The sequence below is a fragment of the Schistocerca nitens genome, chromosome 9 (assembly GCF_023898315.1).
Source record: "Schistocerca nitens isolate TAMUIC-IGC-003100 chromosome 9, iqSchNite1.1, whole genome shotgun sequence".
Classification (NCBI taxonomy): domain Eukaryota; kingdom Metazoa; phylum Arthropoda; class Insecta; order Orthoptera; family Acrididae; genus Schistocerca; species Schistocerca nitens.
In genome coordinates this window covers 396,115,123-396,130,454 of record NC_064622.1, presented here as the reverse complement: position 1 = coordinate 396,130,454, position 15,332 = coordinate 396,115,123, and the positions used below count along the sequence as shown (strand labels likewise).

The following is a 15,332-nucleotide window of genomic DNA, read 5'->3' as shown; positions in this document are numbered from 1 at the left end:
TTAATTATGTATTTTAATAAATTTGTTTTCGCTCTTTGTCATGTATGAAAATTTAAATAAAAATGTATTTGTAATGTACTTACATCATCTTCAGTGCTTGCTGATCCCTTGTTTCTTTCTTCATGACAGTCAGTGGTTCTGCTGCCTCTTGATTTTAAATGGTCCTCTGTGATGAATCTTGCCTCCTCAAAACTTTCATACATCAATTGAAATATTCGATTCTGTACAAGTTTTGGCCAGATTTGGGTTTATTTCCTTAATTAAATTATATATTCCTCATCTGAAGCTATTTTGAATATATTTGAGTGCTTAAAAATTGTTTTCCTGATAGTATACTTTTTGTTATTCATATCGATCCATTGTGTAATATTGATCTTGAACTACGAAAATTAGTAATCACAATTGTAAACTTAAATGATCTAAAAACTAATTTACAGTAAAGATTCAGGTGTGATGCAAACAAAATTCCTGTTTTCGTTCATAATTTTCCTGATTTTATTGTTGACCATAAAGTCAATCTTTTACAATTACAAGGTGCTGCTATTTTCTAAACTGTCAAAATTTGTAACCCTTGTTTATGAGCCATTAGGTGTAGAAATCTTCACACAAATACTTATTTTCAGAAACCATTATCTAAATTTAATTTGAAAAACAATTTCGATTAAGACAGTCATCTTTGCACTACATCCTGTTCCAGAATGCACTACATGTTGAGTTCATAATACTTTAGAGATTTTTGGTGCCAAGCACGTTAGAGTAGCGTGAGACAGCCTTGGATGGCGTCGGAGTGGCTTTAGCAGTCGAAGTTGGTTCATGTGACTCCCTGATTAATTAAGTTTGTCTTGTTTTGAAATGTTACACAATGTTTGTCATTAACAAGTTGTGTTGTAAAAGGTGTGTCAAGAATGTAGAAATAAATGGGTATTGTGATGAAACTCAATACAATATTCCAGCAACTCATTATTTAAAGGCTTCGGCAAACTGTTTTAAAATTTCATACACAAACAAAGGAGACACACTGAGACTGACTTGTCAAGACAAGTATTTATCTTCCAGTACAGAACACTTTCTCTTAAAAAATTATTTAAACACTGTCAGAACTATTTAATTGTTAGAAGAATGTATTTATTTAAACCTTAATTTTTCGTTGTATATGAACAATAAATAAGAGTGCTTTTAAATCTTGCAGGAAAAATAACAAGTCGTCATATGCGAACCAAATATTATTTACTCTTCTTCGCCTGGTTAATATTTTTATGATCCTGATAAAAAGTTGTTTTCAGATCGTGGATTTGTTCCAACTTCACAAACTGATACCTCAATAACCAACTTCTTGTTGTTGTGGTTTTTATATACGGAATTACTAATTTCCCCCACATTGGCCACATCTTGATAAGTAACGTTTAACAATAAGAAAAATATAAATAATAAAAAACTGACGAAGCATTTTTCATGCTGCAATGAGAACTGAAGGCCATGTCTATCAACACATCCACATTACAAAATATTCTCCACAAAGGACCAAAGGCAAAACACTAACATTACTGAAATTCCGACTATCAGTAAACACCATTCAACGGATTCCGACCTGATCCTTTAGCACCAACCACCATTCCATTACTCACCCTCACTAAAGTATCAGCAACCAGTTAAAGTTTTTTTCATCATTATACAGTATTCTTGATGTAAACAGTATAACAGTTTCGCGCCCACATTTCACTGACTCCTTTCTGCCCCTCTGCTCCCCTTTTTTAGTTCGTTCACACATTCATCAGATATTTTGTCCAAATAACATAGGAGTCTGTACACCGTTTTTGGCCCATACATTATTGCACTTTTAACCTCTGAGTGTAAAGTAATGAAATCCTTTGTGAATTTGATTATGCATGTGTTTGTGTATAGTTATATAGTTGCAAAAGGTCACATATCTTTGGATAAACAATGTTTGCACAGCTATAAACTCTCGCTGATGTGTTGTGGATCAACTGTGTAGTCTTAAGTTATCTGAGGATGACCCTGATAGATTAAAGACGATTCATAATGAACAGTAAAATAAATATTATTGTGGAACATCAATACTATGTGTTTAAGTTTTTAATATGTCTATGTTCCTCCACCTACCGGTGGACCATTCCTTAAATATTAAGTACATTTCATTTTATTTCACAATTTATACAGCACGTTACCTGTAGTATATTGAGAAATATTATTTGTACATGCATACACACATAAGTAGTATTTCTAATTCAGACTAAAAATTGTATGTATACACATTCAGTAAATTAATACTTCCTCATCTGCATATTGATACCTCATGTTATAATATCTCGTTTTCGAGTGTGATTTTTAAGTGTTTATCTGATCTTTGTCGCTTGATCACAGTTGTAAACTATTTCTTTCAACATTTGCCTATGACTTAATGCGGACCGACTCCAAAGATGCGAACGCACTGCTTTGTATAGAAACTGTCACGGTACAATGCAATGGGACTGTTCGTATACAATGTCGTGCGACTTTGTCGCTAGGTGTGTATCAAGCTTAAAAAAAAAGAAAAAAAGACCACTGTATTTTTATTTAGTACTGACTCCAGTTCATTCATTTTTTTCCACACTTCTGTTTTCCATTATTTCTCTCGAAAATTAATGAGCAATCAGGATTCAAGAGTGAAATCTGTCAGTGTGGGACACCAGTTCCAGTAAATTTTGTCCAAGGAGCACTCAGAGGTTTCACATAAAACACGTCCTCGTTAGATGCTTTGATTGAGAAACATGTTCTAGAAAGTGTTTCAGGACGATCGGTAGCACAGCCAGTCAGAATATGGAACACGATTATCCCTCTTCCTCCACAACCGGTGCGGTGGGGAGTATTTTAAGCATTTCAGATAAACACTGAATACAATGATCGAGTTGGAATTACAATGCAGAGTTCACAGCAAGTGATGCGGCGAGGAGCGAAGGAAGGCTCACGCGGAAGATGACGTCAGGGGGCAACCGGAACCCCAGTCACGCTGCTCATAGCGCCCGCCAGCTGAGAGTACCGCACCTGTGGAAAAATAAAAAATTTAAACTAACGTTCAGCACAAAATACCCATATGTGAAGTATTTTTACTCCACAATTTGTTAGCCTCACAAAAGAGTTATACAATGATGAGTCAAACGTTATGACTACTGCCCACCGTGACAATGAATACCGCCTGGTGGCGTTATCGGGCACTTGGCGCGGTAAGGCGCCGTATGGAAAGTGTAATAAGCGGAGCAGAGACGAATGGGGAAACACAACGAAAATGCCTTACGGCGTTTCCAGCTGGTAACACCAGAGGACGTTGAAGAAGTTATACATCTAAAACCCTAGAAGGTGGCTGGATCCAACAAAGTCACCAATCTTCTGCTCAACTGTCAAATCGAAACGCCTTCAGCCATCTAAATTTCCAGTTTTATTTTATTTGTGCTACCAGTTTCAGCGTTACTTTACGCCATTTTCAGCCCAGCCCAGAATTCCACCTCATGTACAGTCGAAAGAGGGCCAGTAAACAGACACTGGAATCGATAGACTTCTTTTTAACAAAACCATCACTTCGATCATCACTCATCAGTGTTCAGTCTCCAAATAATAGTCAGAGGGATCGCTTTGTTAAAAATAAAGTCTACAGATAACAGTGATTGTATGCTGGACCCTATTTCGACTCTACTAAAGGTGTGAATCTTCCCACTCGACGGTCAGGGTGGCTGAAAATGGCATAATGTACCGCTGAAACTGGTAGTGCAAGTAAAATAAAACTGGACATTTATAGACGGTTTCACCTGGACAAGAGGACTCGGTCCATTCCATGTAAACACAGCCCCACCATGATGGAAACACCACCAGCTCGCATAGTGTCTTGTTGTCAACTTGGGTCCATGGCTTTGGGTGGGGGTTGCGCCACACTTGAAAACTACCATAAGCTCTTACCAAATGAAATCGGTACTCATTTGACCAGACCACGATTTTCCACTCGACTAGGGTCCAGCCGATACGGTCACGAGCCCAGGAAATGCGTTGCACACGACGTCATGCTGTTAGCAATGGCACTCGCATCACTGGTCTGCTGCTACAGCCTAATAAGGTCAAATTTCGCCGACTGTCCTGAGGGATACGTTCGTCGTACGTCCCACATTTATTTCTACTGTTATTTCATGCAGTGTTGCTTGTCTGTTAGCACTGACAACTCGACGCAAACGCCGCTGCTATCGGTCGGTAAGTGAAGGCTGTCGGTACCTGCGTTGTCCGTGGTGAGAAGTAATACCTGAAATTTGGTATTCTCGACACTCTAGCAACTCTGGATATTGCAGAATTGAATCCCATAACGGATTTCCGTAGTGGAATGCCCGGTGAGTGTATCTCCAACTACCATCTCCCATTCAAAGTCTGTTACTTCCCGTCGTGCGGTCATAATCACGTCGGAAACCTTTTCCCATGAATCGCCTGAGTACACATGACAGCTACGCCAATGCACTGGCCTTTTATACCTCATGTGCGCGATACTACCGCCACATGTGTATCTGCATATCGCTATCCCATGACTTTTGTCAAAAAAATGGTTCAAATGGCTCTGAGCACTATGGGACTCAACATCTTAGGTCATAAGTCCCCTAGAACTTAGAACTACTTAAACCTAACTAACCTAAGGACATCACACACATCCATGCCCGAGGCAGGATTCGAACCTGCGACCGTAGCAGCCCCGCGGTTCCGGACTGCAGCGCCAGAACCGCACGGCCACCGCGGCCGGCTGACTTTTGTCACCTCAGTGCATAACCATATAGTCCTCACCAGATTTCTGGGATTCATGTTACAAAGCCATAGACGTTTGTTTCATCATCATTACTAATGTATAATATTTTGGCATCTTACAATACTAAATGCCTATAGTTTACTATGGGACAAGTTGTCTTCTTTCCTCGTCCACCTGTTTTCAGTTATTCTGTTGATTTTATTGCCATGCTGCATTAATGCATGGCGTAGCTGCCCCTTCCTCATGTTTCACATTTGAGTATGTATCCTTGCCTCTGTGCTGAGAGTCTTGTTGTGTTTTTAAATCACCACAGTAATTTTATATAAGCAGAGCGATTACACAGTCACAGACATTACGTAGAAAGGACCGCGTGGACATTCATGGGTATTTCTTGCAGTGGTCTGGTAAATCTGTCAAGAAGTATTAATACCCTGCTTGAACTACCTGGCCGGCCGAAGTGGCCGTGCGGTTCTAGGCGCTGCAGTCTGGAACCGCGAGACCGCTACGGTCGCAGGTTCGAATCTTGCCTCGGGCATGGATGTGTGTGATGTCCTTAGGTTAGTTAGGTTTAATTAGTTCTAAGTTCTAGGGGACTAATGACCTCAGAAGTTGAGTCCCATAGTGCTTCGAGCCATTTTGAACTACCTGGTCATGCAGTTACTAGTATTTACTGATATTTATTTACCAGTATGTAATAGACACTTTCCAAAGGATGCTGTAATTTAGGAAACACAAACCAGGGTATATGGGTAGGTCAGTTATTAAGTGCCCCTCCAAAGACCACGTTTGAAGCCAGGTGCAGTTCCATTCCTGTTCCAAAAGTGTCCTTCCTACAATTCAAAAAAAGGAGAGGAGACGTGACGTGCCAGAGGAGAAAAAGTTGGGACGTGAAGATGAACAGTTAGTAGCAGCGTTACAACACAATTTATGTACTAAAAAAAATTGGTGATACTTTCAGCTTCAGTTCTTTAGGAGAGCTACTATTGCATGCCAAGATAGTGACATTGCCCTGTACTTGGAATGTAAGTGAAAGAAAGAGTAAGTTTGGTACTTTTTGAAGATCACAAGAAACCCAGCGTCATTTATTACCCATTCTGTTATTGCAGATGCAGGTTTAAATATGCCATTACTTAACAAAAATTTGCAGCTTAAGCCATTGGAAAAAGATCTTTTCCCCTAGCTGTAAATAACATCCATGAAATTGTGAGCAGATTGCAAGAGGCTTCAGACACAAATTCTGGGTGCTCAGGAAGTTGTATAGAATATATGGAAGAGACAGGGACAGAGAATTTAGGCGTGTTGGAAGATTAAGTAGAGGAGTGTGAAAGGACACGTTGGACTTTGTCTGAACAAATACTTATAATTGTCAAAAATTTAACTGTAAGTTTGGTTCCATATTAATGGTGTTTTGATGTTTGTGTTTGCTATTCTCTCTCATGCTTGTAAGTTTGTATATAGCAGGCATTAATGAATGTGCCACAGCCAAGTGCTCTACACAGAATCTGCGGCATATTTAATGTAAACCCGTCACATGAAAAGTTTTGGGAAGTAACTTATAATCTTACAGAATGAGATTTTCACTTGTGATTTTATAATCTTACAAAAAACCGAAATTTCAGTATTTGAATATCAATAATGTTAATGTTGTTTTGAATGTTAATGAAATTCATCTACTCTTATTTGGAATACAGAGGTGGTAGCATATTGGGCGTGTCATGTAAATCAGAACATGCAAATTCAGTATTTGTGTTTATGCTGCAGAATGGAGACCATTTCTGTTCAGTTATTACATGGTGTGCTATTAGCCACAATAGATGGCCTTGAACGTATTAGCTGTAGACTTTGTGTTGCAACTGGCAACAAGATTAATAGGAAAATAATTTGAGTTATGTGGACAAAGATATTAATATCTCTTTTAAACATCCATGTAACCTGATAATCCACTTTTATTACTAACCAATCCAGGCTACATCTTGAAATCCATAAGCAATATTTGGCTGAATCAGGAAAATGAAGATATAGATATGTTCTATACTGATTTTCCAGCCAGAGAGGAATTTGAACAAAATAAATTTTCAGTAGCTTCTTTTAAAACATTAAAAGAGCTTTATGAGACTCGACAGGATTGTAGGCGCTTCAGTCTGGAACCGCGAGACAGCTACGGTAGCAGGTTCGAAGCCTGCCTCGGGCATGGATGTGTGTGATGTCCTTAGGTTAGTTAGGTTTAAGTAGTTCTAAGTTCTAGGGAAATGATGACCTCAGAAGTTAGGTCCCGTAGTGCTCAGAGCCATTTGAGCCATTTGACAGGATTGTAAATAACGGTCACCCAGTTACAGATTAAAGGTTTATTAATCCTTTACCATGGTTTTTGACTAATATGAATTCGTCTTCTTCAGAAGGAAAATGGACTCATAAAATCATACATTCACCTAACCAGATGTCGAATCCATAAGGCTCTCGTCTAGGTCAATGTGAATCTCACCCACAAACATTAGCAGTTAAAACACATATCTGAAGGTAGTAATCCAATACTGAAGGGCTTTGTCATAAAACATAAAATAAAACAATTGTAGTTTTGGCTCCAGTAGACGTTTAGAATGCCACATACAAGGCTAGTGACTTGAGCCAACTTTCAAGAAAACCTTTAATTCTGCACCTGGTTTCCCGTCAACCAGGTTTCTACGTGCACTATTGCTGAAGCACAGTCATGTTTAAAACATACTTACTCTGAAATCACTTTGTCCTACATCATTGGAGAAACAGAACATGAAACTTGAGTTGCAAATATTTAATCGACGTATTTCAGATGTCCTCGAAGTAGATAGTTGTAAATTCAGTTTTCAACATGGATCATTAATGGCTGAGTACGTTAGAATAACAGCAAAATGATTTGAGGTGATGAATGTGAAATCAGTGTTTAAAAGGAAACACAATCAGGATACGTATATGGATGCTTTGACAACTGAAAGTGTTTCTATGCAATTTTTTCAAAATGTTGTAGATTGGCTTGATGAGTGGAAACCTAAAGGTCTGTCAAGTGGATTTCTTACAGCAGACAAATTTTTTGCGTATTGGAACACAACATATGTTGTTACAGAAATTTATCGCTATTGCACTGAAGAGCAAGTTACGACGCACTTACTGAAATCCAAACTTCAAACATATGTGCTCAAGTGTCGTTTTGGCAAATACCGACTGCTAGGAGGTTACAATATAACATTTCAGTACACAGGTTTATGAAGCAGGAAAGCAACTTCATATCAAAGTATATAGCCTCTGCTTCCAAATTCTTCTTATGGCAAAGCCACATTAGGGACCAGTCAAAATTTAATGTTCTCAGAGTTTGAGGGGCTAGACACTTTAGACATATGTGAGGTGTCAGTGGAACATTTAGCATACCAGTGAGAAGCAGCAGAATCTATTCCCAGTGACCTACAGTGATAGATAACTCTCCATAAGACTAAGCAAATTAAAAGAAACGGTCGCACAGTGTATAACTGCTTATTTGATCAGATTATTAGGGGTAGGCCAATTATGCATGGAAATGTGGGTATCACACCTCACACAGGCATATCTATAATAGGCTGCATAAGACTATGAAAAGAAACTGTCACTACAACAGTCTGATTTACTACTAAAAGATACCAAAAACGTTTCATCCACTGAATAAAGAATACAATCAATTATCAGTGCAACAAGGGATTGGAAACATTTCTGACAACCTTGGCATAGGTGGGTGCATAATGATAGGAACACTATAAAGCTGTGTTCACAGATATGAGTAATGATTGCGGAATAAGTTAATGTGTCAAGGAAAACTCCCAGAAAGGCATGAACAAATGCCAGTAGTCTCGTCTAAGCACATACTGGCTGTGACAATCAGATCAGCAAAATGAAACCTTTATGCATGATAAATCGTCTCTGTGAATGTAAATACAGCCCACAGTCCACTTTAGTGACGTATGAGGAAAGTGGATGGCTGCAGTAATGGCTGAGAATTCCAGGTTCAGTTGGTTGTTTTTGGGGAAGGAGACCAGCGAGGTCATTGGCCTCATCGGATTAGGGAAGGACGGGGAAGGATGTCGGCCGTGACCTTTGAAAGGAACCATCCCAGCATTTGCCTGGAGCGATTTAGGGAAATCACGGAAAACCTAAATCAGGATGGCCGGACGACAGTCCTCCCGAATGCGAGTCCAGTGTGCTAACCACTGCGCCACCTCGCTCGGTCCAGGTTCAGTACCAGCAGCTGAGTTGCGCTCTAATGTGGAGACATCTCGCTCTGCAGCACACTGTGTCAAGGCCTCTGGAGAGGTCTTCTCTATGAAGCCCCTGGAGCAAATGCTCGCTATGCTGCCGTAAAGAGACGTGCTTGTTTTGATGCCCAGAGAAATAGTGCTTCTTACTCTCCTCTGTAAAATGTAGTTGGTTCAGCCAGAAGTGGAATCTTCACTGCCAATTGCTACAGATCTTGTGAGTCCCGACTAATGATAATTTAAGGGGCTCCGGAAAGGCTCAAAATCATGAAAAGTTCAATTTTTACTTTTTTGCGTTTTCTGAATCTGCAGACTATTACCTTTTAATAGATATATAATTTATTCAATTCCGAAGACTACAACTATTTTTAAATTTTTTTTGAAATGTGTTCTACATGGGCGTGACCCACTGTGGCGCTGTTAAACTGCTGTCAAATGGTGTTATTATTAACGTCCGTGTTCATCAGGTACATTTTAGTGATGTGAGATAAAGTATAAAACCTATTTTCAGAGACTTAGCAGCACCTGAACTGTTGAAAAAGTGTATTCTCGGAAAAACTCAAAACCCCAATGAAAGTGTAAATAGTTTTATATGGTCGAGAATCCCCAAGACTGTATTAGTTGGAATAGAAACACTTCACTTTGGTGTGTATGATGCTGTTGCGACTTTCAATGATGGCAACATTGTAAGGTGCAAAGTATTTAGAAATATGGGAATGAAGATAGGTTCTAACATGGTACGAGCGATCCTTGCTTTAGACAAGGAACGCCTTCGGGCTGCAGACAGGGCTGTAAAGAGTCTAGAAATACAAGCAAGAGTAAACAGGAGGAGGAACAAGAGGAAGCTGGAGGAGGAGTTTGCAGAGGATGAAGATAATCCATCCTATGGACCTGGAATGCACTAAAAAGTTAATCCAATCTTTGTCGCTCGATTCCCAAAATTTTTATTTTCTCATACTAATTACATGTTTTCTAAGGATCTTCCAAACATATTTGTTTCAAACTTTCAGTAAATGTTACACAGTACCTTCTGCATAATTTAACACAGCCTTTTTCCAAAAAACTGTATATTTTTGAATATATAAATAAAAAATTGCAAAAAAATGTTGTGAATTTTCATTACAATTGAAAAAAAAATCTTTAATAACTGAAGAAAAATTTTGTAAAATCCCTGTGTTAAGTTGTAGCCCATATTCCAATAAATAATCTGTAAAAAGTTCAACTTCCTACCTCAAATACTTTGTGAGGAAAGATGTAATTTATAAGCGTTATTTTAACATTGCAAGTATAGGGCGTTCCGGAGCCCCTTAACAAACATGTTAACAAATTCCCTACTCTTACGGATTCTGCTGTGGTTAACCAATGAAGTACATTTCTTCCGCATGGTAGAAGGCCAAAAATGTCCCCCCACTATGTATCAGACTTCTAGTTACATCCAATGAGAAGGGGTTCGTGTACACACACACGTGTGAACTCTCTCCCACTACCAAAATAATTGCTATGGGCCATTCAGATAACTCCTTTCCAAATTTTTAATAAAAACTCCAGGTAGTCTCCTCTGTGCCTAATTGCTGTGTCCCACGCTAGAAGTGTCATGTTTTCCCCTTGTCTTTCACATTTTGTTTTGTTAAAAGCCATTCTCTGTGCTTCATGCACAATGAAACTTTATAACGAACTGGGCTGTTCTTGCCCGTCATTTCTGTTGTGCTTGGCCAGCAGACTGCATTGCCCAATGAGTTCCTGGTAGAGACTTTGGCTTTCAGCAGTAACATTTTTACGACCCACGTGGTGACGACCAATGTGATGACTTTAGCCTTTCGCCAGCCAGCTAAAAGCCCCAGGCTGCAGCACAGTATAAGAGTTCTATACCTATCAAAGGGAAGAAAGATAGGGGTAATGAGAGTTGGAGTCATTGACATTTGTTATTATGCTGCAGTTCTCAGATAGCATTAATGTTTTGATTCAATTTACTAGTCAGTTCTGGATATTGGATTATTAAACAGGTTACTGAACAGTTTTGAAAAAAACTACCATCTAACATACACAAGTCAATGTAGATGAGGTAGACATTCTTTCATTGAAAGATATTTATAGCATCCTTCACTTTCATTGCAGGCTATTGAGCCTTCATGAAACTGTTATTGATAAAGAGTTGCTAATGAATGAACAGTTTAGTTTAATGCCACGACTTGACTATGGAGGATTAAAATATCCATCGGGTATTGTCTGAACATTATTTTTTACACTAAATTGCTTAAAGATCATGAATGATATATTCTCTCCTGCAGCAATCAATACGCTACTGCATATGCAGTACCACTTACTGCTGTCAAAGAAACCCACTTTGTGTTATTTTATGGGTTTTGCTCCAACGGACATTCATCTCAGACAATAACGAAAGGGTTGTTTCGGTTGGTGTCAACATATTTTCCGATCGCTACTGTAAAAAAAGTTAATGGGACAAAATTTCAGAGAATACCCAACAAAAAAATCTTTGTAATTAATTTTGCATTTGAACATTCCAGTTACATAAACAGTATTTAATGTGTCAATCTGTTCTGTTGTATTTATGTAAGTTAAATATGTAGCAATGAAACATATTCTGTTTCAGAAATTGCCTTCTGTAATTGATACAGTCTGATAAATAAATCTTTATTTGCAATTGCTGTGTTTCCTGTCTACATACTTTTCAACATGCAGCCGTTCATTTTGCATCGGCAAGAAGGAATAAAAGAACCATTTGTACCTTAATTTTTAGACTTGTTTTATTTTGAGTTTCATGTTACTGGTGTATTAAATACTTTGTGTCACAGTGTCAACATACTTTTTAATTTCTATTGAAGATTTCTTTCAGTGTAGAGAAGCTTACACTATTTCTTTTATATTAGGCTGCAGTTTTAAATACCTAAGCATAAATGGCCCTGATATAAATTACATTTTGACTTAACGTTTTGAAGTCCACTGCATTTTCCTACGTTGTTAGTGCGAGTTGGGGATGAAAAATGCATGGTTGCACATTTGTGAGTCACGATTTCTCAGTTTTTACAAAATCTCTTTTTCTTTTGTGGCATTCGCGATTTTTTTGCGCTTAACTTTTCTAAATTTCACAAAAGTTGTTTTCATGGAAATAGGGATTGAATTTCATTTGTTCCACACTCGAAACTTTTGCACTTACGTTTTTTGACGACTCCAACCTCTGATAACACCAAAAATACAGTGACTTTAAAACACGTAAACAAGGAAAGAGATACCAATGAGCATAGACGATGCTTTATGTATATGTGTGAAATGTGTCTGGCGAAAGATTTGTGTTAAATCGCAGTAAACCTAAGATGGAAATAAAGAATAATTTTAAATTTGTAAATAAAAGCAAACGCGACGTGAAAAACTTCTCATAAATGGCAGTATGTTTTGACAGTTAAAAACAATAATAACTGAAAGGTAACATCAGTTGCAGAAGACAGCCACGCAAATACATTGTGAAACAAAATTAAAGGATTACTTTTTCGGAACAACATAACTATCACCCACTGCAAAATTTAAATTCGAAATTTGGCTCAAAGGTGCCTACACCGTGCCTCTGTAAGGGTGCAAAAGCGTGGCACCTTGCGACTTTATCCATCGTTTCGGTGACGCTTAAAACAGCAAGGTTTCGACACATGCGGAAAAAAGGCCATAGCTCGGAAGTTCCTGTGAGCTGCAATGTAGGTTAACGAGTCACGCTGGCATCAAAGTGCAGCACAATTCTGCACCACGCCACGACGTGTCAGCCGATGGGAAGGTCAAACACTCCGTCTTACACAGTTCACCCCTTCTTTTGACGTCTTTGCCATGGAGCCCAGAACCGCGAAACACAGCGTTTTTATGAGCGACCGAGGAACACATTTCAGACATAACGCCACTGAGAATCAACACGAAAAGGCATCATGTGATGGCATAAAGGGCATCACTGAAACGACCCCTTTCCTTGGGGCGTTGATTGGCCACGTTACAAGAAAGGCGTTGTGCATCACAGAGAAATTTGCTATTGAAATTTCGGGCCAGCACTTTTCAGGAGGAGTCGGACAACATATTACTTCCCCACCCCACATACATTTCCCGTATTGAACACGAGGAGAAAATTCGAGAAACTAGAGCCAATACAGAGATTAAAACTGAAGAAACTGATAAAGGTAGGAATTTAAATAGTTGGGAGCTGCATAAAGTGAAAGAACCAGAGGTTGCAGAGATGTTTCAGAGAGACATTAGAGAACAATTGACAAATAGAGGGGTAAGGAATACAGAAGAAGAAGAATGGGTAGCTTTGAGAGATGAAATAGTAAAGGCCGCGGAGGATCAAGTAGGTAAAAAGACGAGGGTTAGTAGAAATCCTTGGGTAATAGAAGAGATATTGAATTTAATATATGAAAGAACAAAACATTAAAATGTAGTAAATGAAGCAGATGAAAGGGAATAGAAGGGTCTTAAAAATTATATCGACAGAAAGTGCAAAATGGCTAAGCAAGGATGGCTAGAGTACAAATGTAAGGAGGTAGAGCCATATATCAGTACGAGTACGATAGATACTGCCTACAGAAAAATTAAAGAGACCTTTGGAGAAAAGAGAACCACCTGTATGAATATTAAGAGCTTAGATGGAATACAACACCAGTCCTAAGCAAAGATGGGTAAGCAGAAAGATGGAAGGAGTATATAGAGGGTCTATACAAGGGCGGTGTACTTGAGGGCAATATTATGGAAATGGAAGAGGACGTAGATGAAATGGGAGATACGATACTGCGTGAAGAGTTTGACAGAGCACTGAAAGACCTGAGTCGAAACAAGGCCCCCGGAGTAGACAACATTCCATTGGAACTACTGACGGCCTTGGGAGAGCCAGTCCTGACAAAACTCTACCATCTGGTGAGCAAGATGTATGAAACAGGCGAAATACCCTCAGACTTCAAGAAGAATATAATAATTCCAATCCCAAAGAAAGCAGGTGTTGACAGATGTGAAAATTACCGAACTATCAGTTTAATAAGTCACAGCTGCAAAATACTAACGCGAATTCTTTACAGACGAATGGAAAAACTGGTACAAGACGACCTCGGGTAAGATCAGTTTGGATTCCGTAGAAATGTAAGAGCATGTGAGACAATAATGACCCTACGACTTATCTTAGAAGATAGATCAAGGAAAGGCACACTTACGTTTGTAGCATTTGTAGACTTGGAGGAAGTTTCCGAAAATGTTGACTGGAATACTCTCTTTCAAATTATGATGGTGGCGGGGGTAAAATACAGGGAGCGAAAGGCTATTTACAATTTGTACAGAAACCAGATGGCAGTTACAAGAGTCGAGGGGCATGAAGGGAAAGCTGTGGTTGGGAAGGGAGTGAGACAGGGATGTAGCCTATCCCTGATGTTGTTCAATCTGTATATTAAGCAAGCAGGAAAGGAAACAAAAGAAAAATTTGGTGCAGGGATTAAAATCCATGGAGAAGAAATAAAAACTTTGAGGTTCGCCGATGACATTGTAATTCTGTCAGAGACAGCAAAGGACCTGGAAGAGTAGTTGAACGGAATGGACAGTGTCTTGAGAGGAAGATACAACATCATCTTCAACAAAAGCAAAACGAAGACAATGGAATGTCGAATGAAGTCAGGTAATGCACAGGGGATTAGATTCGGAAATAGACACTTAAAGTAGTAAAGGAGTTTTGCTATTTGGGGAGCAAAATAACTCATGATGCTCGAAGGAGAGGGGATATAAAATGTAGACTGGCCATGGCAAGGAAAGTGTTTCTGAAGAAGAGAAAGCTGTTAACATCGAGATAAGATTTAATTGTGAGGAAGTCGTTTCTGAAAGTATTTGTATGGAGTGTAGACATTTATGGAAGTGAAACACGGACGATAAACAGTTTAGACAAGAAGAGAATAGAAACTTTCGAAATGTGGTGCCACAGAAGAATGCTGAAGATTAGATGGGTAGATCACGTAAGTAATGATGAGGTGCTGAATAGAATTGGGGAGAAGAGAAAACTGTGGCACAACCTGACTAAAAGAAGGGACCGGTTGGTAGCACACGTTCTAAGGCATCAAGTATTGGAGGGTATCGTGGAGAGTAAAAGTTGTAGAGAGAGACGAAGAGATGAATACACTAAACAGATTCAGAAGAATGTAGGTTGCAGTAGCTACTCGGATATGAAGAAGCTTGCACAGGATAGGGTAGCATGGAGAGCTGCAGCAGACCAGTCTCCGGACTGAAGACCACAATAACAACAACAACAACCTTTATACACTGAATCTGCTTCTCCCGCAACTGTA

The 15,332-nt window shown here is 38.9% G+C and overlaps 1 protein-coding gene across 1 annotated transcript in view; it reads right to left on the bottom strand.

Annotated features, from left to right (window-relative positions):
* Nucleotides 1–2,079: 2,079 nt before the first annotated feature.
* LOC126203380 (chondroadherin-like protein) overlaps nt 2,080–15,332 on the bottom strand; it is a 219,421-nt gene continuing 206,168 nt past the window's right edge. The window contains exon 8 of the mRNA XM_049937677.1: nt 2,080–3,042. Coding sequence (XP_049793634.1) covers nt 3,012–3,042 — 31 coding nt within the window. The 3' untranslated portion in view covers nt 2,080–3,011. The remainder of the gene's footprint in view (nt 3,043–15,332) is intronic.